The 25,282-nt window shown below is 39.2% G+C and overlaps 1 protein-coding gene across 1 annotated transcript in view; it reads right to left on the reverse strand.

The window, feature by feature from the left end:
• Positions 1-16,043, reverse strand: part of LOC116441276 (spermatogenesis-associated protein 7 homolog) — a 34,970-nt gene extending 18,927 nt beyond the window's left edge. The window contains 3 exon segments of the mRNA XM_032102986.1: positions 8,453-8,500; positions 11,409-11,501; positions 15,628-16,043. Coding sequence (XP_031958877.1) covers positions 8,453-8,500; positions 11,409-11,501; positions 15,628-15,688 — 202 coding nt within the window. The 5' untranslated portion in view covers positions 15,689-16,043.
• Positions 16,044-25,282: the final 9,239 nt, after the last annotated feature.

The raw sequence follows: 25,282 nt of genomic DNA on the forward strand, positions 1-25,282 counted from the left end.
AGTTCTACTTATCTTTGTCTTAAATAGGAAGAAGGGTCGTTAAACACCTTAGAGTGCATGCACTTCTGCCTCCTAAAGCAGAAGGTTATTTTTGGGTCTAAGACAGAACATTATAGCCCAAGTATGAACATGGGATATAAAGCCAGGACAGCCTTCCCTTAAGTTGTTTACCAGATGTTACAAAACTCAGCGATTATAGTTAGAAACAGAATCCACACCTTGGCTCATTCCTTCATTCTTGGCTCAGAGTGGGAGTTTTGGTTTAATCCCTACCAAGATTTTTAAAACAGTTGGCTGATGTTTAATTCCTGATGACTTTTGAAACAACAAGGAAGTTTCAAAGGACTGTAGGGAAAAAAGAAGAGCAAAAGTGGTAAATGAACTCTGGGCTGATATCAGTCCTGAGCATAACAACTGAAAGGCTGTTACAAGACTCATTTGAAGCAAGTAACGTGAGCAGCACCAGTCAAAAAGGTTAAAAACAAAACCATGCTAGCTAGATAAGAGAAAAAGAGAGATTTTGATTGCAGTTGAGTGAGATAAAGGTGCTGGTTTAAAAGACTTCTGTAAGCTCCCTGGCTTTGTTCTGCATGTTCTGCATGGCATTTTGACTAAGAAATTAGGACAAAATTACAGATGTTTACAAAATAGTGAACTGGGAGATCTGAAAATGTAATTTGCAGGTGTTTCTAAAGCAAGGATCATTTTTGATGTTGTAATATTAAATTATTTCTTTCATTTATCTGAAAGAAAACATAAAATCATTTCTCATAAAGCTTGACTAACTACAGTTTGGGAACTCATGAATAATAAAGGGGTGGTTTACTGTAACAAAGTGATGTGCATTGCTCAGTGATGTAGATGTAAGGGGGCAGCATACTTTTCAGCATGGATAATGGAACATCTCCACTGTGAAAAGGCAGGTTTGTACTTAAAGGGGAGTCTTATCTGGGAATCAGTGTCACTGAAAAAACATCCATGCCTTCTTCTAGACAAACAGCTGCCTGTAATTTCTGACAGCAAAAATGGGGCCAAAATTGGACTAACACCACTGCCTATAAAGAGTGGAAACCTCAGTTGTAAGTACAGGGAGCCTTTACTTTTGCTTCCTCAACAGGTGGATAGTTGCTGCTGGAATTATATATCCTGCTTTAAAACTACTCAAGAAACATTTACGAATTGGGAAGGATGCAGAGAAGATCCATAAGTATGATGAACTCTGGAAAACACTCTCCATCCAAAGAGTCAGATTTAAGGAGCTGAATGTATTTAGTTGTGCAAAAGGATGGTTAAGAAGTAACTTTATTCTTGCTTAGGACTACCTATAGAAAGAACAGAAATGAAACAGTACAAATGCATCGCAAAGGAGAGGTATATGTTCCTCATGGCAACGTAAGTTAGCCTTTGGAACCCTTTAATGAGAAGTGGGATGTAAATAAGTAAAGTTTGGACATCTGAACCCTTTCCCTACAACTGTCTAAAATAGCAATGAATGGAGAGAAGACTTAGGGAAAAGCAGGCTATATAACCACAGCAGTTTATTCTTGCCGTGTCTGTGAAACTCAGTGATATGTGTCAGTCATCACAAATCACCTATCAACTTCTCCAAAACCTCATTATTTCTCAATTTCTGCTGCTATTTTTAATTGATGTAATAGCAGATTTTTGGCCAGTGCAATACAAAAGGACACCAGGAGAGTTACTTGTGAAGTTCACATCTATGGGCCAGGTGCTGTAGTTTGCACTGCTAACAGTTTGTCTGGTGGGGGAACTGCTTATTTTGGCAGTTCAGCACAAATGAGACCATTCCTTCAGCAGAAACCGGTGGTAAGTGAGGCTCAAATGCTTAGATTTTATTTCAGAGGCCCTTTTCTATGCTAGCTGTCCTTACAAAAAGCCTATGTGGGCACATTAAGCAACAGGACATGGGTGTTTTTAAGCCCCAAGGTTTGGTTCAGCATGACTCGTTTTCAGCAATATTTAAATGCTGCAATGCTATCGAGCAAGTGGATAACAACAATTTTAAAGGGGAAGAAAATCTCGGAAACATCAGATAAAGCCAGAAAACATTGCTAAGTGACACTACCTGTTGTTCTTTGCCATTTTGTCTTCTAATCACTTGCCAAATTCTGCACCTTTTACTACTGTGAGTGCTCATGTTGACATTAGCAGGAATTTCCCCAGGAGGAAGGCAAGAAGTCACCTCCACAACAAACCACCCATTCCAGCATTTCTGAACTGCTTGAAACCTTTGGCCATAAGCCACACCTGCTCTACCTGGTTCTGGTACATTCATGGTACATTCTGGTACATTCTGGTACATACCTGGTACATTCATGGCTGTCAATGGAGCTGACAGCACATGACACAATTCCTGTGTAGATCTCACCAAAATTAGGAGAGAACACACTCTCTTCTCTTATTTGAGCAAAGACAAGGTTTGACATTTGTTTCATTTACGTAGGGAAAGTGGTCTGTTTTTCTTAATCTTTTACTGAGTATAAGGAGTTCCAGAATTTGGTGTACAAGGGAAATGTCAAGATGCTTCACCCCTGTTTAAAGTACTGACTGATTGCTACTTTCTCCTTTGGCAGCAGAAGGCAAAGTTAAAATAGTCAGTGCACAATGGCTATGATGAGACTCCTCTACATCCTGCGGTCCCACTACACTCTTCCTCCTTTTTTACAAATACCCCTTTCAACAGCACTGACTCTGAAATTGATGGTTTGGTGATTAAATCACTATAGTAGGACTTGGAAAACTATGCTTTAATTTCCAGCTCCAGAGCGATCACAGGTATGTTAATTAATCTCTGGTGTCTTAATTTATTCCCTGTAAAAGAGGATGATAACACTCATCTGCTCTGCTCTAGCTGGTGCATCATTTTGGGCAGATACTCCCAGAAGATGATCTTGAAATATGCAGTGGCTACTGTGAAAGAACTCAGATCCCAAACGGAGCTGCTTGCATAGCGTAGGATTCGTAGTGTGACAAGAAGAATTTATGAACTAGACAAGTTGTTTAATCATGGATAGCAGCTGAATGACACAGTAGTCATACATTTGATAGTCCCTTCATTGCAGCTCTCTGGTGAGGGTGATATAAGCATTTATTTTTTACAGACTGCAAAACTTATTATTAAAAACCAGCTCGCTAACACTCCATAAACCTGCAACGATAGAAAATTGATGCTTGCCTATATAAACACATTAATTTTCATTGATTACCAAATGATTTGTTCAATTGCCCAGGACTCAGGACAACTAAGATTCCTCATCTGTAAGGATAAAATTATGTTTATATAATTGAATATATACTCTGCGTACAGAAACTGTGGAGAAAATTCTGGAATTTTGTATGTCTTTGATCTGTCAGGAGAAACAGCTTTTTCTTTTTCACAGGTGTTATGGGCTTGCAGAAAGCAACTTCATTTTCAACTGGCTAAAACCTGAATGGAAATTGTTATTTTGGCTAATGTCTGTCTCATGCAGAGAATTATAAAGGGAAAAACACAGGTTACAAAAAGACCAGTATGTGCCACATCTAACCACTTAAATACTCTGCTGGTACATGGAAAAATAAAATACCTCTTAAAATTCCTTCTATTCCTTTTTCCAATTACTAAAGCCTATGTTTCTGCACACATTTGTTTGTGTGTTTGGGTTTCATATTTATAAAAATGAGTCACAGCATATGAAGCAATTACATGATCAACACTTCCCAAAAGGTGAAAAAGTAAGTCACATGGCCTCATGTACTTACATAAAATATTACTTGTAATTCCTTTTGGGTAAATGAATATCCTGTACTCTTTAAAGTCCAGGGAATTGTGTAAAACATACAGTGGTCTGAAAAGCTCATCTTACCATTGCTGGTAGTTGACCTTGACTTGGTAATCAAATTCTAGCTCAACAGAGAGGAGAAGGAATGGGTTTGTCTTAAGACCAAGGTTGTGGATACTTGAAAGTGTGCTCAGAGAGGCAGATTTACCTTAGGTCTTCCTTCAGGAGATTTTTTAGCTTGGGTAGAGTAACCCAACCACTTCCTAGCACAGCTTCACCATGCTGGTGTGTGTGTTTTGCTGAACTGATACCCAGTACTCTGCTAACAGAAGCTGAGCAGATACTGCAAAACTAGGACCAAAAAAAATACATGAGAGCAGCCCTGGTGAAGACACTCTTATTCCTGGAATGGGAGAGTAGGAAGAGAATTAGGGCAGGGTGCCTTGGACCCCTGCACTTCCCTGTGTTGATGGACTGTGGTGGAGTTGAAGCACTGAGCTTTAGTAGAGATTTTCAGAACTGCATTCTCCTGTATGAATTGTGAGTTACCTTTACGGATCTTCTGTTTAGGGCTGGTTTTGATTAATCTTTCATGAGTGTTTTTCCTAGTTTTCTGCCAACGCATCTGGGACAGCATCATATGTACATCAGCCAAGGTTTCTGCTCCCCTTACTGAGCTAATCAGCCTCAGGAGATCTGACTCAAAGTTGGGCTCCATGAATCTGGGGCAGAACATCATTTTAAAATGGAAATAATGGTTAGAAGAGACTTCTAGAGCTGTCTTATGCTTTCAAGGTCCAAAAATGTGATTCAAATGCTTAATAATAAAGGTGAATAATTAATCCCTAATAACTGAGAAATTTAGAGGACCTTCTGGAGGACACAGCTAAGTTTAAGTCTCAGGCTCAGTGCTGTATAAATAAATAAAGCACAGATTTCCAACAAAAAAACCTGACTTTCTCCTTTGTTCAGACAGAAACAATGCCTCATCAAATTTTCTTTTCTTGCCCCAGAACTTTCACATTTCCATTGGAACATGAATTCTTCTTTTTGATCCCTGAGACTCTTCTGAAACCTTATCACTGGTGTCTTCAGCAGCACACCTTACCCTCTTTCCATACTCATTAGATGTTCTTTCTAGGAAGTGTGCCTTCTGCTGAGAGTAAGAAATGTAAACATCCTCCTACACAGACACTTGGAATGGCCAAGGAATTCCTGTTTTCACAGTACTTTCATAAATCATGCTGTTCTCATGACTCTTAAAACACCTCTGCTTAATTTTATCTCCACAATAACACTTGTGATGATGAACTGTACTTCTCATATCCCTGATTCCTGCAGCATCTCCAGCTAATATATCTGTTCTTAAGGCATGGGACAGACACATGTTTCCATTCTTTAATGAAAGTTGAAAAATGGCCCTTGATTTTTAGCATAAAAACATTGGAGATGCAGTTTTATGGCTACAACAAAGCCAGCTCTATGCCGGAGAGAAGTGACTGCTCAGGAAGCTTTATCTTAACTGTTTCTCCCTAACTTTTGTCATAAGTTTGTGCAATTTCAAGAGCATTTTGAATGTTTATTTGACATTAAAGAGACACAACTATTATTTCATCCTGGCATCCAGTGATACGAATTGTGGGAATGGTTCAAAGCTGTGCCAGAGGAGGTTCAGACTGGACATCAAGAAGCATTTCTTTCCCAAGAGGGTGGTCAAACACTGCAACAGGCTTCCCAGAGAGGTAGGTGATGTCCCAAGCCCATCAGTGTTTAAGAGGCTGTTGAACAATGTCTTAGTAACATGTTTTAACTTTTGATCAGCCCTGAATTGGTCAGACAGTTGGACAGGATGATCACTGTAGGTCCCTTTCAGCTGAATAGTCCATTCTATTCTATTCTATTCTATTCTATTCTATTCTATTCTATTCTATTCTATTCTACTCTATTCTATTCTCACGAATTGATGAAAGTTGGCACTTGCTATTCTTTACAAACCATATTTAAAGGTCATTAGAATAACTTTTTATGTGAAACAAAATCAGCTAATTCAATGGCACTCTTACCCACTGCAACATTAGGAACTTTATGAAATCTAAAAGAGCAGAAACCCCAATAAAGCAACAAATTTAAAACAGTGTCCTTCTAAAGCTTAGAATTGAAAATCCAAAATATATGTGAACATACTCAGGAGAAAGTCCTATATACTGCACATCTCACACTTTGTCTGTACAGTTGCACTTGCAGTGCAACACTACAGATAGCTTGAGAAATGGTGCAATTTATTTATAGGAAATACTAGCAAATTCTTTACAGTGTTTTACCTGCTGTGCATTTATTCTTAAAATGAAACAAAGAATTGTGCTCTGTATTTTCTTCTGGCTTCCCAGAACTAATCTTTGTAGCTGTTTGAGTCTTTAATTTTACAGTTTTTTGTATGTCTCCATCACTACCAAGTGACCTGAATTTTCTTTTCAGCCTACCACTGAAACGTGTGGTATCCAACACAGATCACACATTTGGAAAAATCCAACACAGTTCACACATTTGGAAAACAAGGTTATACCTAACTGAGTGTATGGATTGAGAACAGATAAGAAAATATATGGCTTCAGAGTGTATCTGTCAAAGTTCTAACAAATGTCAAGGTTTTAAAAGCACTCCACATTTAGTAACTAGCAAAAGCAATAGTGGGAGCTGGTTGTGGGAGAAAATTGCACATGAAAAGAGGAAAACGCTGTAATCTTGTACTAAGCAGAAAATTAGTTTTGTCCTCCTGTTATTCTAGTAGGCTGGCAAAACAGACCAATTTATTTTGTTTATGCAAACGATGTTTGATTATGCAAATAATAAACAGAAGCCTATTTTTGTAGGCATAAAATCATTTTATACTGCTCAAATGATTTGCACATTAACCCCAACAGCAGCAACTGTACCACCATTGTGCTACTGCCCTACTTAACTCTTCAGAACACAGAAGTTCTGATGCACATTTTCATGGTGAATTCTAAATTTTGAGTTTTATTCTTTGAGGGACAAAATTTCCTTTGCCAAGACAGACATTTCTGAAGCTAACCTGTCTGAAAAAGGACTTTACTCATATATAGTATCTTTTAGTGAAGATAAATATTAAACAAGAAAGGTGATTTGCATTTCCCCAGTGGGCTACTGACAAAAATTATATTGGGTCCTCACTTTCTCTGGCTGGGAGTATCATGTTACAGCTTCTATGACCACCAGGCATCTTGTACTCATTGCAGGCTTCTAAATTAACAAAAACTGCACAAAACAGTTCAGTTCTGCTTAGCTCTGTAAAATGAGTATCTTGCTAAGAAAGCATTTGAAGAAACACAGATAATGTTTCCCTCTGGTACATCATCTAGGAACACTTGCTATTGTGGCAAACCCAGCTAAACAAACTATGTCCTCTTGACAGTCTCAAGGAGGTGAGATTCTACTCATGCACTTCTGTGTCAGGATCATCTCTTCGTCAAACTAATGTTCTCAGAAAACTTTCCATGGCATTTCTTTCTATTATTAGAGCACTTTTTAATCACTATTAAAGTGACTAATACAAAATTCTAATCTGAAAAAGAATGGAAAACACTGTTGATCATGAGGAGTTAAAAACAAAGCTAAGGGAGTTTTGACTGTAATGTGTTATGATCTTGAACTTGTTCTCTTGCTCTTGTCTAATGAAGATCTCATATGATACATTTTTCTGACTCTTTGTGGGCAAGGGTTATGTTTGCCTTCTTGACTTGTGTGTATCTTGCTGGAACAACTGCTTCTCACCATTGCCTCTGAGCTATCTTTGCTTCCGAGCCCATTATGCCCTCCTCAGAGCAACAGCCCTTTGCAATTCTCAGATACGTGGTTCCCACTCTGCATGCACTGTGCAAAAACAGCAGCTTCCATTTTCCCAGCTTATAAAATTTCATTTTAAAATAGGAGGTTCCAGTGTAGGAAGGGTGTGTGCTGCCTTGTATGTAACTATCAGAGAGAGATAAGATAGAACAGAGATAAGAAGAATATGCCTCACAACCTGGTAAATAAGGGAAACCAAACGCATGCCAAACTGAACGCTGTGTTTCCAGGGAAAGGGATGAACGGGCTCCTTTTCATCAATCTTTCTTCCTTACAAAAAGGGAAGGGCGGGAGAGACTCTGCCTTGACATTGGGTCCTGCAGGCTTCAGCCAAGAGGTGGCGTTAAGGTGCAGTGCAACGTTCCCTTACCAAACCCCCATTTATTCCTCAAAACCTGTTTCAGCGCTCGTGTGCCCGACATCCAGAGACACACGGAGTCGTTAGGGAAATGAAAAATACACTGTGGAATAGCAAGGAATTCAAAAGGCCAGTGGCCTGAGTTTAGATTGGAAAGGTAAAGCAGTCTATGCCTCCAACAACATTGGTTGAAGTAGGTGCATCAGTGAGTCCCACACTTTGCAGGTTAGCTTGTATTTGTGTGAACAAGAACTAAGTGCTGGATACAGCTGTTAAGTTAGATACTAGATTAGATACTAAATGCTATTATCTTAACCCTGATAATGCATATTTTCAGCACATATATGCCTTTTCAGAACACCTCCATCATGGAAGAAGACAAGTGCTTCCAAACCAAACAAATGGAGGCAGACCTATTTTGAAAACAAACCAAAATGAAACTACTCACATTTAACACTGGTATGCAAACTCTTTGGTGCAGATGAATCAACAGCAGCTGTATTAACAAAAAGTAGGTTCAGTCCAATGAAACACTGACATCACAAATAATCATAGCAAAAAGGGTAGAGATGAAACTGATAATCCTGAAGTGTTGAATTTCCTATTGGAATATAGTACTGACTGCATAATACTAGCATTGTTAATAATACAGATCTACTGACCACTAAATCCTCATTTTTCCCTATTGATGAACAGCATTTTCTGCTATTATCTTTGTCCATGGTCAGTTCTCAAAATCTGGTACAGGTTAAATGCTCTGAAATTAGTTGAGTTAAACCAAATACAAGTACAACTGCAATGAGACTGTTTGAGGATTTGACCCCTTGTCTCTCTCTACATAAAAGCATAAGGTAAGTGCTTCAGTATCAAATGTGGATGTGATTTTTGTGGCTTTCACCCATGTATACTTAGGTATAGAAGTTAGGGCCAGTTCGGCTATATTTATTAAACTTCATTTTAATTTATGATTTAAGAAAAGCTGTACTAATTTTGTACTGGCATTTACTGCTACCCAGAAAGTTTATATGGATGAGTAGTACAGCTGCTATCAGAGAGGGGAAACTGCCAACTGATGCTCCAAGATGGTGGTTCAAGATGTCCTGAGGTTCAAGGTCATCAGTTTTTCATTGTCTTCCTAGCAAAAGGAGCTATTTCATTACACAATTACCAACAGTTTTGCACACCAGGTTTTCTGTTATTTGGTCATTTGGTTTTCACTGTAAAACATTAAATGGAGTAAGCTTCGAGGAATCAAGCATTCCTCAGCCTTCATTAAGTCCTGTGTCCATACAGGAGAAGTTAAGGATGGTAACGGAGCACTACGTCAAATTGCATATCCCTGGATGTAACTGAGGTATATGAGGAAATGCTATTTTTGATTGTGGAGGGAAAAGCAATCTCCTAGAAGCTCAATATTCCAGTCACACTTGAAGGACACTGACTTCATTTCCATCTTTGGTGGTTATTGCCAAATGTCAAAGCAAATTGTAGTTTGTACAAGTGCTCCAAAGTTTTGGACATGTGGGGCTGGCCACTGTCTGGAGTGAGGCCAAACAGGTTGTAGTTTAAAAAGAGGGTGTATTTCAAAAAGATTGGAGAATATTTGGAAGGATACTGGAGAAGGCCTTTGGACAACCCTGACCGGATTTTTCAGAGGCACAAAATTCTATAATCTGTAAATCTGTATGGAACCGGTGGCAAATCAGCACTTCACAGCATCAGGTAAGTACAGAAGAGACCCTTGATATCCTTGAAATATTGCTGGTTTTGATATGTGTGCAAAAGTTAGCTCTACAAGGAAAACCTGTGTGAATGACAAAGCACTATAATAAGTAAAATAAGTATTTTAAGATTAAAGGTTCCAAATCTGACTTTTGAGGACTGTAAGTTCAGATTGTGAAACACATAAGAATTAGAAATTTTGGCCACCGGAAATTTTGACTAGCACCTACTGTGAAAATATCTTTCCAGATTGACTGATTTCTGCTGAATTCTCCTGCAGAGGAGCAGGACTGACATTTGAAAAAAACAATTGAAACCTGTTGGGAACAAAGCACTTGGCTCCTTTTATACTAAGAATATCTGATGTGTATTTTCTTCTGAGCTGTAAGAAAGTAATTGACAAAAAGACTGCAAAACACCTCTGTTACTTTCCTTTTATTTTTTGATCTTCACTCCCTCATTTAGACTTCACCAGCTGAGAATAAAATTTCAATTATATATGGCAGTGTTTGCTGCTCTTAATTAGTCCTGATGCTTCTGTATATTTATAAGCAAAGTTCTAGGATGTGAATTCTACAGTTCCTAGAGTTCACTGTTTCTGTGACATTAGCCATGAAAAAGCAAAAGTCACTTAAGTACGAAAGTACACAGCAGCAATCCAGCCTCCAGCTCCCAATATGAGTGGGATGGTCATGGACTGTAGCATGGTGGAGGTCATGAAACCTTCAAAGAGTTATTCTGACACCACAATGAAAAGATGCACTGTATTTGAGCAAGGTAGTTTAAGATAAAGCATTTGGCACTGTAAATTAACAAAAGGATTTGTCTCCTGGCAAAAAAAACCACAGTAGCAGTCTCATCTATTGTCCAATAGCTCTGTTATTATAAAGCTCACTGCATGTAATCACGGAATTTTTTGGTCAGAAAGCCTTTGGAGCCCAAGGGCTGGAAGTCTTGCAGGAAAAAAAATTACAACTATGGCCATTAAACTCCACCTGTTTCATCTGTACCTGAAGCCCCTGTAAGTTTACACAGCTCCAGACAATTGACAGAGGACATTTTTTTCTAATTCCAAATTTTTTTTTTCTAGTGGTTTTGTGGCTATTTGCAGGAGGGACAGCATTTGAAGAGCCCTCATGACTACATGTGGTTAGTGGAACTTCCCTCTGGGATACTTAGGACTGATACTGTAACTTTCTAGACATCAAAACCTGTAATCCTGTTGTTATTCTTCAGTGGTGTCTCCCAATTAAACAAATACCTGCCCTAGTTCTCATTTTACCTTTCCTGTTAGTCAACTGCCATATACACCTAAACAGAATTTACGAGTAAAATAACACAGGGGAATTAGATAATATTCCTCTTCCTAACATGAACTTGTCATTTCATGGAACAGTTTCACTCCATAGACTACACATCTTTCAACAGTCGGAATTTTCCCAAGCTTCTCCCAAGACAAGGTTACAGTTCCAATTGAGTGTTCTACATATCTCTTAGGGCACATCATTTTATGCCTCACTTTTAAATCCTCCTACTGCTGTTGAGTAAGTGACAGCGAGAGGGAGGAAAGAAAGGGGAAGAAACTCAGCAGCCAGCCAAAAATAGGGACAACCAACATACCCTCAACTCTGATTTCACCTTTTACCTACATAGATATTCTCATAATTAAAGACTGTACACACCTTCGACAGACATCAATTTCTTGAAATGAGCAACCATGTGGTCTTGAATGATGTACTGGTTGGAGAGCTTGCAGGAAGGTCCAGGAGAAAAAGCTGTGGGAGCAAAAAAACTGAGTTTACTCAGTGGGACAAGCAATGTCTCAGGTAATAATAGTTCTGAAAATACTGTAATATTTATCCTCTCCTGCTTGCAATAACATCAAGTCACTATTCATTCTTTTATTTCAAAAAGTAAGAATAGCAGAGAAAGTAAAATGAACAAGTGGTAGATTATTCCCAGTTTTCATGTTTTTGAGTACGTGAGAAATATGGCTTGCAATAAGTAATGCATGAGCCCTTGATATTGTTGAACTCTGGAGAATAACAGACAATCTCACTGTTCAATGTCTGATAAAATAAAAAGCATTTGCCTTCTGAAAGATTTAATACTATAGAGTATTAAATAGTAGAGAGCATTAATACAATTATTAATGCTAATAGTGTTATTAGATAATATTACAAAGTACTGAGAAATGCATATTAATGTCTCACCTCTTGGTGATACCAGACCTAACTCGAGCATTCTGTAGTTAGATAAATGGACTGGATACAAAGACAGAAGAAGGGCTGGAAAAGGAACCAGATCATGGAACTGAATTGTGTTAAACACAGACTGACCATGACACCCCTCTGAATCTCTAATTCACCAGACTTCTCAGATTCAGAAAAATTTGTCTCTGTATCTAAGTTCATTAACCCAGAAAAAAAAGTTAAGAAATAGATAAGCATTCACTTATTGTAAATTTTTAACCTGGCAGTGTGGCTGAAAGAGATAATTTTCTTTCAATTTGCTTCCAAAAAAAATATTATTTCTTTCTCAAACACTCTTAATTCCTAACTGACAGGATGTGTAGATGGAAAGTTACTAGCACATAATACAAAGAATCAACAGAATACTGGAGATCAGAAACCTAATGTGCCTTTGGCTTTCCATCCACAGACCCAGAATGACCCTTTCACTGAGATAATCAGCCCATCCAACCCTATCCAGATTTGGTTTTCTGAGCCAACAAAATAAATTATGGTTTCATTGTTCACGTCCCCAATGTACAATTTAAGCGAATAACTTTGTTTCATAGCTTTAATTGTGTTTTGAAAGAGTAGGAGACCTTGGGTTGGGAGTCTGGGAATCAATCCTTCTAATCTCAGTTTGGCTGCATCCTTGCTGTGTTGCTTTTTCTTATCTCTTCCCTACCAAGTGAGCCAATGCTACGAACAGGTTTCACTACAAAGGAGCTTGACTATATTCAGTTGATTGTGTCATCTTTTGAACACACACCATAAGAAAGAGCAGGACAGAACACCTGATGTTGGATTTGTTGCTTCACTTAGTATTATTCACTAAGGTGTTCCTGCAAGTGGTTTTAAGCTTGCCAGAAGGGCACTGACATGAAGACTTAATTTCAACAGCTGGTCCAGGAGCAGCAGCACATCCCAACATGATGTGCTGCAGAGAGGTACTGTTGCTTCAGCTCCAGGGCCATCCATTCTGACTGTGCATGGAACACATAGGCACAGCCAGAGTGCTTCCACCAGGACACAAGCAGGTGCAGAGACATCAGTGGAAATAATGACTCCATGTTTGCTATGAAGCAGTGGAGAACTTGGTGCAACATTCTGAGCAAACTGTATTTACCTCTTGTCTCAAACTGAGCATGAGTAGTACAGGTAAAAATGGAATCTGATACATGAAGCAGATAAATACAAAGACGACAAACTTTCTAATCATGAGCCTATACATGTCCAATTTTATTCAGGGAAACCACGCACGGGTGTCAATGCCATAACAAAGAAATAAAATAGTTAGAATCAGTACTGTACTGTTTCAAAGCTTTTATGTGTTTGAGACCAGTCATTGTTCATTCCAAAACTTGTAAATGTTGGGGTCCGTCCCCCGCCGTGTAGCCCTGGGAGAGGGGCCCTGAGGGCACAGACACGGGGCTTCCCTGCCCCTGCTCAGCCTCGTTCCCATTGGTTGGTTTGTGTTCCCTGCGCGGGCAGAAGGACCCTTGGTCCCGTGACTGGGACAGTTCCTCGGCAGAGCTCCGGCCATGCGGCTGGAGAAATAAACATCTCTGAAACAGCTATCAAGAATCTGTCCATATATATTTCCTTCCCACGGGACTCCTGGTTTGATATGCGTGTTACAGTATCCGCACCGTAAGATGTAAAAATAATTTTTTTTTCATTAATTTTGCCAGTTGTGCTGTAACCTCCTGCTGGCAAAAGCAACTGGAACAAGCTCTCCAGTAATACCCAGCACCATCCCTATCTGCTTTCAAGTGGGGTGTCTCTCCTGAGCTCAAGGAATGGCAAAGCCCTAAATCACAGCAGCTAGATGCTCTTGTCAGTAAGGGAAAGAAAATAGTATTTTGGTAAATGCCCCAAATCTTTCCCTGATTGGCAGTGACAAGCTGATTTCAATATATGCAGTGAAAAAGACAGCATGGCAGAAGAACGAAGTGATAATCTAAAAAATATCCAGAGATTAAAAAGGGATGGAAAATCCATTTATAAAAAGAACATTCTTCTCAAAATGAATAACTGCCCCAAATTTGAAATGCTAAAGATATACAAAGCACTAGTAGATTAATCTAATTTTTGTCTTTCATAAAATCCAACTCTATGCTGTGTCCAGAAAATTACTGACATTGTGCAATAAGCAACATTGTGGTTATTCCTATGTAAGGAAAGGAAAAAAAAAAATTCCTTTCTTTGCCAGAGACTTTCTGTTGAACTTTGGCAAGTTATTTTGTGTTTTTGTGTCTCAATCTCTCTGAATAGAGGACATGAAAAAGCACATCCCTCTCTCAAAGAAAAGGCTTTAAGGATAAAAACAAATGAAATGGGGAGGCTTAGGGGGTGTTCAACTAAGTATTTCCCACGATTACAGAAGGCGATCTTATTTGAACTCACTGGAAAGTTTACACTTGCAAACAATTTTTTCTTATGTTTTCTTTGAGTAACTTCAAATTGAGGGAAATAGGAAAAAGAAATCTTCTGGGAATTTTAAGTAGCCCTGTTAAGAATCTCTGTTGATGGTGCAAACACACGTCAAGTCAAATTGAAACAGCCCTTTTGAGTGCTGTAAAGACAGGCAATGTTCTTAAGCCCATTTTTGAACAGAATCCAAGTTCTGTATTTTCTGCTGCCTTACACAGATCTCATTTGCTGCAACATTCAGCAAATTGCTTGATCCAAGTTTTCAACATTTGAGAGTTTCAACATTTTCTATATATGAGCACAGATCTATGTAAAGAAAATTGCCTGCTTTTGAAAATTTTTCCAAACTCTGAGGACTATTGTACTTCCAATATATTTTCATCTTATTTCTACACACGAGGAAAGATCTCCAGGAAACCAAGACCCAAGAACGAGTAGTAAAGAACAGTGACAACTCTCTCAACAATGACTCTTTTTTATTTCCAACTTTGTAACGATTTCCCTAGAAATTTATTATAGTCCTGAATGTGTACTTGTGTGATGACTAATTTACCTAGTTTCCACTGATTGAATTGCAAGAGATTACCTCTGCAGATCGTGTCTGGAGAATATATCATGTCTAGAGGTATAATGTCATATCATAAATCCAGTCATAGCAGTGTTAAAGTTTGACTGATACACAATGACAGTGATAAAACATGTCTTTTCCATGTAGCTGAAAACCAAAAATAAGCTTTTGAAAACCACAAGAGGTGACTTAGCTTCTCACCAGACTGCTGATTCAAAGCCAGTACTTTTTGCTGCTTACTGGGGTAAAAGTCTGTTCTCAGTAACATGTCAATTATTTTACTTTAATATAACTGCAGAGCTGCTATACTGAAAAGAGTTTATACCATTGCTGACTGATAATTCTTACAAGTGGGAATAGGGACTTGGAGAAGGTGCAAGGTGCAGTGGAACAGCATTTCTGAGAAGGGAAGTTTAAGGCAGAACAGCTTTCCAGCAGTTCTTCTACAGGTGCTTGGTGAAGATCCTGAACAGGAAATCCGTTTGTCTAAATTGAGAAGGTGAGATTTTTGTAATAGAAGGTATTAGAAGGACTTAACCTTCTAAGAAGGGCTTACTTTACATTGTCGCGATAATAAAATACGTATTTTTAATAGTGTCATAATATTTAAGCTGTTATTCCAAAATTGGAGCACTTAGTCACTTTTCAAGTAATAATTCGAATACTTACGGCTGCTTTTGAGACTCATGTGTCCTCTGAAAGGTCCCATCAAGGAGAAGTTAGGCACCATGGCTATCAGGGAGCCTGCAGGCTAGGGAAGGGAAATGTATTGGTTGTGTATTAGTGGAAGCATTAAGAATTATGTTTATCTTTCTACAAGTTCTATAGGTATTACAGAAGAGTCATGTCCTGGCCAGAATGCCACACTACAACTGATACAGGTATGGAAAAGTTGGCACTTCGGAGTTTCCTTTCCCTGCCAGATTATTTCTGTTTGGTTCAATCCCTCTCAGTTTATAGGGCCCTTTAGACCAGATACTTCGAGAGAAAATTCTCTGTTACAACAGCATTAAAAGGGCAATTTTCTACAGGCCACAAAAATGAGCCATGGCATTGTGCAAAGGTCACATATTTTGCAATCTGAAAGATCATCTCTGCTAAATATCTTCAAGGCAAAAGAAGGAGCAGCTCAGTCTGTTACTGTGCTGTATGTGCCCAAGGGAAGCAGCGGGGGAAAAAGCACAGCGCTGAAGGTTTTCTGAAGATACTCTACAAAACAGTATAGGCTCACCTCATAGAAGCCAGACCTAGAAAAACCAGACCCAATACAGCAAAGAAAGCAAACAAGCCCCTGCTTATTTTGAATTAAGGGCAGGTTGCAAGAAGACAAATTCTAAATACACAGAACTCCTCCTATTTTATGAAGAAATGTCCCACCGCTGACAGATGAATTTATTTCAGACAAGTAACAGGGTAAATTTTACAGCTAACAGGTAAAATTCAACAGGTGGAAGAGCCAAGTCTCAATTTCCAAAGGCACTTAAGTTCACAGGAGTCAGACTGACAAAAATTCATAGGAAATCCAGAAGATTTCAGTCCCTACCTGTCCAGTGGTATGGTTTTCAACACAATCATATTCCTAAGTCCCACTAAAATCAAGAAAAAGCTGGTAACTTAATTTGCAAGTCTGATCATGGAGGCTAAACTTCAGTCCTCATTTTTAACTTACTTTTATCTAAGTGAAACTGTTTGTCTATATGCAAAAGTTCCAGCAATAATTATAACTGTAATTTATATAGACTTTTGTCAGTTTAAACACTGATTTTGATTGATCTTAGACCTACTCCTGGTTAATGTGAAGCAAGCCAGTAGCACTACAATGTGCATACATAACCTTCTCCACCAGATAAATCCTATCACTTTAAACCCACCCATAAAATTCCATGCTTCTTAAGCAGATAAGTCAACTGGCACACAAACTCAGTAGCTTTGTACTCCAAAGGGTTGTCTGGCAGCAGAAGTTGTCGACTTGTGAACTTGGATTTGCCTGATTTGATTTGACAGTTGTGAAGGAAATATCTCCTTAGAGATGATCCTGAATGTCAAAGAACATACGAAGTGCCATCAGAACTGGAAAAATCAATACAATTCTTTCTTTGGTTTCAAGGCAATGTTGTAATTTGGGGGAGGAATCAGGAGTGTCTGTCCCTTAAACAACGAAACCTTTTCTTTTGTTGTCATACACATATTTCAGAATAATTTTTGGTTTCAAAGGCACGGCTGCAAGTTCACAAACCATGTGTTTATACCTTTAACCAAAATCTAAGGGCAAAGACTTTGGTCAGGTTTTGGATCTTCATTTGATGACACCTGAAAAAGAGACTGTTTCTTTCAGAGAGTGCACATTCAACTGGTTCTGAAATTCAGGCCTCACACCGGGAGCTTAGTTTTTGGCAAAATCACCTGCCTGGAACGGCTCTCTTAAAGATAAAAGGATGCAGGTAACAGAGAGCGTTAAGCAGTGTTCTGAGAAAACAAAGGCTGGAAAGATTATGAGCAGAGGTTTTTGGTGGTTTTTTTTGGTATCAGATTCTCTGCCATCTTAGACATAAAATAAAAACGTTATGAAATAAATGGGAGCAGAGTAAACTTTATTGCTTTTCCTCTGTGCTCATATTTCTAATTGTCATGGATCCCTAAGTTAATAAAATCATCAAAAGGTCAGCTTTTTTTTGTCTTTTGAAAACATCCTTTGGTAGTCACAACAGGATATGGGCAAAGGAAGTCACTGCTCTCAAATCCAAGGTAACACATCAAAATATTTGGTTATTATTTAAATGCTATTTATTTAGTTGTATTCCTTAAGCATTTTTAGTTGTGTTTTGGAAAATAGTGGAACGTAATCATGGCTTCATATGTACTGGCTAAAGATTTAAAAATAAATTAGTCTAGCTCAATCTCGTATATTACTACTAATAATTTTGATTCTTTATTTTGAAATATAAATTATCCTTTGCTTCTTTTTTATTCAATGTCAAACATCTTTAAAAGGCATGAAAAATAGAAGGATATTGTATTGAAAAGAGGTCTTAACCATGTGCAACTTTAGGACGGAGTAATTCTCTGTCTTCTTGTGTCCAATCCTACCACTTTAGCTCAACAATTACTCTACGATTATTTGAAGTAGAAAAACATCAGTGGGAAACTGCTCTGAGTGAGGACAGATAAAATGGAAGAAGCATGTATCAAAAAGTGTAACTGTTTGGCAAAAGTACTTTTAATTTAATAAGTGTGTGCTACGTGTAACACATGACGCAGGCACTAAACAGTTGTCGTGATGGAACATAGTCACAAGAATGGCAGATCTTTAATTAACCAGTCCCTTGCAGGAGCTTTCACAGCAGTTGACTCATGCCAGAATGTTACTGCTGTTGTTTGAACTCTGGTGACTTCCTGAAGTCTCAATCAGATCACTGTCCCAGGCTCTGTACAAATAGTCAGGCACTCCTTAACAGACCCAAGAAGTTTATAACTGAAGCTTGCAAACCAGATAAACAGCAGTTAGGGGGAAAAAAATATTGTCTTTGTTCTGGAGGCTGAAAAAGCTGGCTTTGTTCATTGTAACGAGATGAAAAGATTTAACAGCAAAGAAATGCAACTTGATTTTCTGACTATCAGACCTGTGAATAAACCTCAAGACATCTACTTTGAACTTCATTGAAATATGCAGAATTTTCATTCTGATGAGAAGAAACACTGCATAGTTTTTGTAGCTGCAGTCATGTTTGACTTAGGGAGCCCTACAAACTCCTAGGAATGGTGTGTTTCCCCATAAAAAGCCACAAAAAAGAAAACTATTTGGGCAAGAAGTATTTTGAAAATGAATCAGATGATAGTTCAGGTTCTGAGGATTCATTGAGGTGGTCCAATACCATGCATGAGGGCAGAGCATAGGCAAGATGATGCCCCTGGCAACATCCTCCAGTCAGCTGCAAGATCAGGCCCTGAATGATGATCACCCTTTTCCAGAGCAAAGTGCCTCATAGTGAAACAAGGGAACTGTCTGGTAGAGTTTCTGAATGTGAAAGGTTCAGTCTCTTAAAAGCAGTTATTTGTCAATGTTCCTTACAAGTTAAATTCCTGTGGGCTTTACACACAGCCTTTGTAAAACCATGCCTTAGCACTATCTTTAAAATGATTCAGCACCTAATCAAATGCTATTACTTCTGCCTTTTCTTAGAATGCAAAAAATAGTCCACAGTATTTGAAAAAATGGTGTTACGTTTTGTGAAACTTTGAGCCATAGAAGACTGAGAGAGAACAAATCTTCTGCCTCACCACTGCTTAAAGTCAGGTATACAAACAGAAGCTGCTGTGTTTTGGGATAATTTCAGAATGGAGGAATTTCTTAACTCATCATGATTTATGACCACATCTGTTAAATTTGTGTAGGACAGTGTAGGGAATCTATACCACACACTCAACAGTTACCTACCCAACTAAAAATTCAGCCCTGATCTTTGCAATCATTAGATGAGGGAACAAGACCGAGGTATAGCAGGGGCTCATTTCTACTTAATGATGTGTGTTGTTGTCAACATAGTGTCTTCAATTTCTTTGTGTTTTCTGCATTTCTGTAACACCTGAATCTGTCTCCCTGCAGAAACGCTGCAGCAGTAACTTTCATTTCTGCCAGACTGCTTTAATTTCACTGGATTATAATAAATCAGTTCAATTGGTTAGTGTTATACTTTGCTACTTTACATCCATGCACAGTTCTTTTAACAGGAGACACAGGCTGTAAATTACATGTGAGTAAAAACAGGTCTTTTTTGTAGCAGACAGATAGATACTAAAATGCTTTACCTATTGGTTTGTACCCTATAGGAATTGTACCTACTGAATATAAACCACAGCATACCTGAAAATGCAACAGTAAAAGTGCTGAATGGAGGTGGGAGAAAAGGGACATGCTTTTATCATATTTTCACTAATTACAATGCACAGATATGAAATGACCTTGCTATTGGCATTCACAGAAAACATAAGACCGACTATTTCTGAATATTTTAAATGATCTACAATGAAATAGATTAAAATATACAGCTAAGCATTTGTTGCTGTGAGAGGATCATTCTCCAAAAACAAGGGATTTGATGCTGAATCTTTGTATTTGTCTCCAGTAAGCTGTGGAGCAGCATCAGCTCCCAGATTTGAGGGCTTTTTGTGTTGAAAAATTTGGCTCTCAGTACAAAAGTTAGTGACAAGTGCAGTCTTTAAGAAGGGTCCAACATCAGTCTAGTCTCCCGTGCTGTTATTCTCTATTGACAAAATATCCTCCTTCACATAGTCATATTTTAGGATTCATCTCCACATACAACAGTGGGCTAGAAACTTGGGTGCATATGAGACCATTCCCATTGACAAGAACAAGGAAAGTTTAGAATAGTTCTGAAACAGAAACAGATTTGATCATACATATTAAGCAATGGCATTTATGCTGGAAATAGGGGTTTTCTACTGATAGAGCAAGTTAGGGTAAAAAGGAGTGGATTTTATTTGCAGGAATGCAAAACTACAGTGTCTAAGATATGCATTTGGCATTCACACCTGACTAATAGACATTAATTATTTTTCAGCATCCTAAAATCCACATTAATGTCCTAGTGGACTGGAATCACTCTGGGTCCGTATCTCAATACCTGCAGAAGCCTGGATCCCTTGTCAGGCACTAGATATGGAAGCAGCATTTACAAACTTAATCCAGAACGTTAAAACAAACTCAGCTTGACTTTTGTTTGTGCAGTATTTTAAAGCTGGTCCAAAAATTTCCAGAAGAATAGGATTTTTGGTGGCATTATTTGTAGGTTTGTCAAAACAGAAATATTTTGCAGAGAAAGAACAGGATTTCTCTAAAATTCATGACTAAGGCCTGCAAAGAATCTTGCCATGTCACACTGACCGCTGCTGTCCACTGCCCAGGCTAGCTCCAGCGGTGTGCGGCAGGAGTGGGAGGCACGGAGCTTTAAAGCTGCTCCTCTGAAGCCTCAGCTCTACCCTCCGGAGCGCCGGCTCCAGGCACTGTAGCAGCCAGCAGCCCCCGACGAGGGGAGAGATAAAAAGTAGCGAGGAGGCTTGCCCCGGGGGCTAATCCAATTTTATTGACGGGAATGCACAGAGGACAAGCCCCGCCTGCAGCGCGCCCATGCCTTACAAAGGGGGGGTGAACAAGGGGACTACACCAACCAGGGACCAATAAGCGGATTAGGAGGGAGGGATGCTGGATGGATGGACTCACATCTGGTCCAATGGTCTTGGGGGATGGAGAGAAAGGGGTCACATGCCCCAATGGGGCGTCGAGGTTTAGGGGATTTCCAAGAGGGGAGGGCTCCGAGGGGGCAGGGTCTCGGGGGACTGACGGGGGCCATATAAGGGTAATTAGGGAGGGCTCAGGTGATGGACACCGAACCTTCGGGAACAACAGGAGGGGTTTGGGTGATTGATAGGGAGAGAGCCAGAACAAGGGGCGGAGAACAACCATATAGGAGCACCGGGGGAGCGGCTTGGGTCTGGGGCAAACCAACTGGGAGTAGGAGTGGGGAAGGTAGGGATGAACCACTGGGGCACAGAAAACATGAAAATACAATAAAAACCTCGCATCACCACACTGCCAGATGCAGGAGAGCAGAGGCTCCCAGGACTCAGTGACACTATATGGTATTCCCTCTGTTGGGTCTGCAGCCAGTCCAACACTTGCTGTTTCCAGGCCCACCAGCTTTGTGAAAGTAGCAGGACCATCCTCTCTTTTGTGACGCCCAAAACTACATTTGCCCTTCCCGTTGAGCAGCAAGAAACCTGAGATCTTTGAGAACTCAATTTATGCCCAATCTCTAATTCTTGAAGGCCTGGGAGACCCTCATCTGGGATTCTCAGGACTCACTCTGGTATGAATTGCTAAAAAATGTGGAAACCCTGGAATGTGGGAATCTACAAGACAGACCCTCCATATTCAATTAATTAAAAAAGAAAAAAGGATATAAAGGCACAAGTAGAGGGGTTCTAATATATATTCTAATAAGGCACCATTTCTTTTCCTTAATTTTGGAACTTCCTGTGGAACAGTTCTGTCACTCAACTCCCTCTACTAAAGCTTATCATACTTGTGTGGGATGAACACGCTGATATTTGTATTTTGTGGTATTTATTTATCTGATATCTTAAACCACACGATTCATTGTTAAAAGCTGAAGGCAAATTAAGCAACTGTTACAGTTACATAAGTGATACCCTAGCAGCCTCTGTGAAGATATGGATGAACCCATACCCAGGCCATCCTCCCACTGATCATGGGATCCAATTTTAGCAGTGTGCCTGTCAGCTGCAAGGCCCCTCAGCAGAGCAAAGACACTCCTTTTCAAATGCCTTTGCTGTCACTGGGTGGTATCCACTTGTAGCTACAGAGAAAACATGGAGAAGCAAGGAGAGACAGATGAAAGCAAGAAAGATCAAGGCAGTCCATCAAATTCCTTTGATGTGTAGGGGAGATGTTACAGTTTGGGTGTCTATACAGGCAGAAAAATAAGAACAGGAGACAAATAATAAGAAAACCATAAAAGCATGTGGAAAAATTATGACTCTGCTGTTTATTTTCTATCTCTTGTCATTAGCAAAACAGAACATGGCTTAGCTAGTGATGTATTTTAGGAGGATGTCTTTCTTTTTATAAGCACTCAGACATTTTCACTCACTTCTATGTGTCATTTCTGGGTAGCTGCATACAGACCAATTATTTCTTCTCATCCAGGACAGATACAAAATTTCCTAGTAACACTTTCAAGATTCTGAAATAAATAGAAAGAGCACCTTAATTGTATCAGTCCTTTTATCTCAATTAAACATCTGTGGGCTGCTCAAGTACTGATTAGCCTATACTCTTGCCCTGCAGGATAAAGAATGACTCCTATCGGGCTTCTCATGGACCAGAGCTCATCTGCAAATTGTTATCATTTACACAGCATCCAAATGAAAGAACTTGACAGCAAGGAGCCTATTCATTAATATATAAAATGTAGTTGATGAAGCACAAATTACATGATTGCCTGAGAAAGTAACTGAGCTACCTCTCGAGCTCACAGCCATGCTGTGGAAGCTCATGGATTTCAGTGGGCAACACAGTCAAGCACTTATTGTAACAAAGGCAGGAACTCTTTTTTGGGTTTCTAAAATAAGCACACTGTAAGTGAAGCACTACACATTTATCAACAAGAAATATGTCCTTCCTGGGCAGGTAAAAGCAAGATATAAGTAAATTTATGGTGTTTCTGCTGATGGATATGAACCTGCTGCCAGCACTTCAGTTATTTTAGAGTCCTTTGAAAATTCAAACCCTAAAATCACATCTACCCTGCTTTACCCCCTGTTTCTTCCAAAAATCTATTTTTCTTCTTAGCGGAGAGAACGCTGACTTTAGCAGGATGGGTACAATACAGTCTCTTCCTTCTATCAATGCCCAAGACTCATCTTGGACATGGTCCACGCCTTGGAGTATCCCTTTCTCTACTGCCTGGAAGGTTTGTGGCAGCATCCAGCTAAGGATGTGCAGCCTACTCCACCAGCATGCTCTGCTCTCCCCCAGAGCAAGCAAATGTTTTCTCTCTGTTCCCTGTGAAGAAGGTCGAGTGCTGTGGCAATGGAAATTTCCTTGAGCTTCAAATTGCTGCGAAGGGTTCTGCTGTTGTTACTGTGCAGCAATGTACTATCTGTCACATTTTAGGAATATGTTTATAATTAGTGCCTAACTTAGAGGATCAAAGACCATGATGTGTACCTTTTCCCATTCCAATCTGTTTTGTCTAGTTAAAACAGAGGTTTAAAGTTTCTCAGGGCAATAGTTGTCTTTCACTCTGTGCTGACATGTGCCTCACAAAATGAGTCTTGATCTGCCACATTTAAGCACTAGCACAGCACAGCCAGCAAGTCACGAGAAACAATATGAGTACAAATAAGCACTGAAACATGAGACCGCTGCTGCTGGAAAACCCTGAGGTTTATATGTCCACCGCACTGGTCAGCAAAAGATTGAAGGCCATTTCTCCCCAAAGGGCTGAGAAAGGGAAAAAGGGAAAGTGTTGTCTTCTTGTCCTGTTCTTAGACTTTCCCAGACATCTACTTATGGCCAGTACTGGAGACATATTTGACCAAACAAACTTCTAGTCAGATGCAGGGCAGCACTGGTAAAGTGTTTTGCCACTTCACAGCCTTCCTATAAATGATATTATATACAATGGAAGTTATAAATTAGAAAAAATTATTCAGACTCAGTTTCTTCTGTCAGTATAGCTTGGCTGATAACTTGTCTCCACTTTTTTGAGCAAGATAAAGCCACAGGCTGCATCAGGGCCAATGACCTACAAACAGAAAAAGCCCCAACTCTACCAGTCTTGCATGTTTTATTTACTATTTGGTCTCGTCTTGCCTATAAAGGCTAAAACTGGAAATAATGCCTAGTAGGAAAAAAAAAAAAAAGAACAGAGCAAATTCACTCTTAATTAACAGGCCTTCACATGACTTACTCTGTTAACTTTATCCTAGTGTTTAGATGCCAAGGAATGGCAGGACATGTGTGAACTACATTAATTTAGAATTACGAATGTACCTTAAAAAAGAAATAAAATCCAAAGGTTGAAAGAGAGCACAGAAAAGAATATTTAACCAGAGCAGCTGGTAATTGCTGTCTCTTCTCCCTTGAGTTTTAGATATTTTTTCCATTACTTGGCTGGATTTCCTCCACTCATGCACATGCTTTGACTTTTTCTACATGACATGACATTAAAATGTTATTGCCAAAGCAAGAAAATTTGAAACCAACTTCTGTTCCACACAGTGAGGAATTGCTGAATTTCCCCTCTTTTTGTCAGGTACTATGCACCGTAAGATAAAACCAGTGTTCAGAACTATTGCATGAATGAACTACGTGAAGAAGTCTATCATTTATTTTGTTAGGATTTCAACAAGAAAGTAATTTCATCCCTTTAAATCGTCACACAATTTATTATTATAGTATTATTTCTATTTTCCATTTTTCAACCTCCAGAACTGTAAACCAGCACTGATGTGCCATGTGGTAGGTCAAAGGTTGCCATCTTGAACATAAGATCTTCCCAAGGAACTGCAGTTCCCATTTGAAACCTGCTGGCTCACAGCGGTAAGCTACAAGTTTCCACAGTTCACAGAGGTAATACGGCCTCTTCCTGCAGCAGCTGCATCAGATAGAAATAACAGACTGATGGCTGAAGAGGAGAAATTAAAAATTGGGAACTTCTTTTCCTTATGTCATGTCAGGGGCATGCTGTGCACTTGGCAGGGTGGCCAGGAAGCTCAGCCC

The sequence above is a fragment of the Corvus moneduloides genome, chromosome 3 (assembly GCF_009650955.1).
Source record: "Corvus moneduloides isolate bCorMon1 chromosome 3, bCorMon1.pri, whole genome shotgun sequence".
NCBI lineage: Eukaryota > Metazoa > Chordata > Aves > Passeriformes > Corvidae > Corvus > Corvus moneduloides.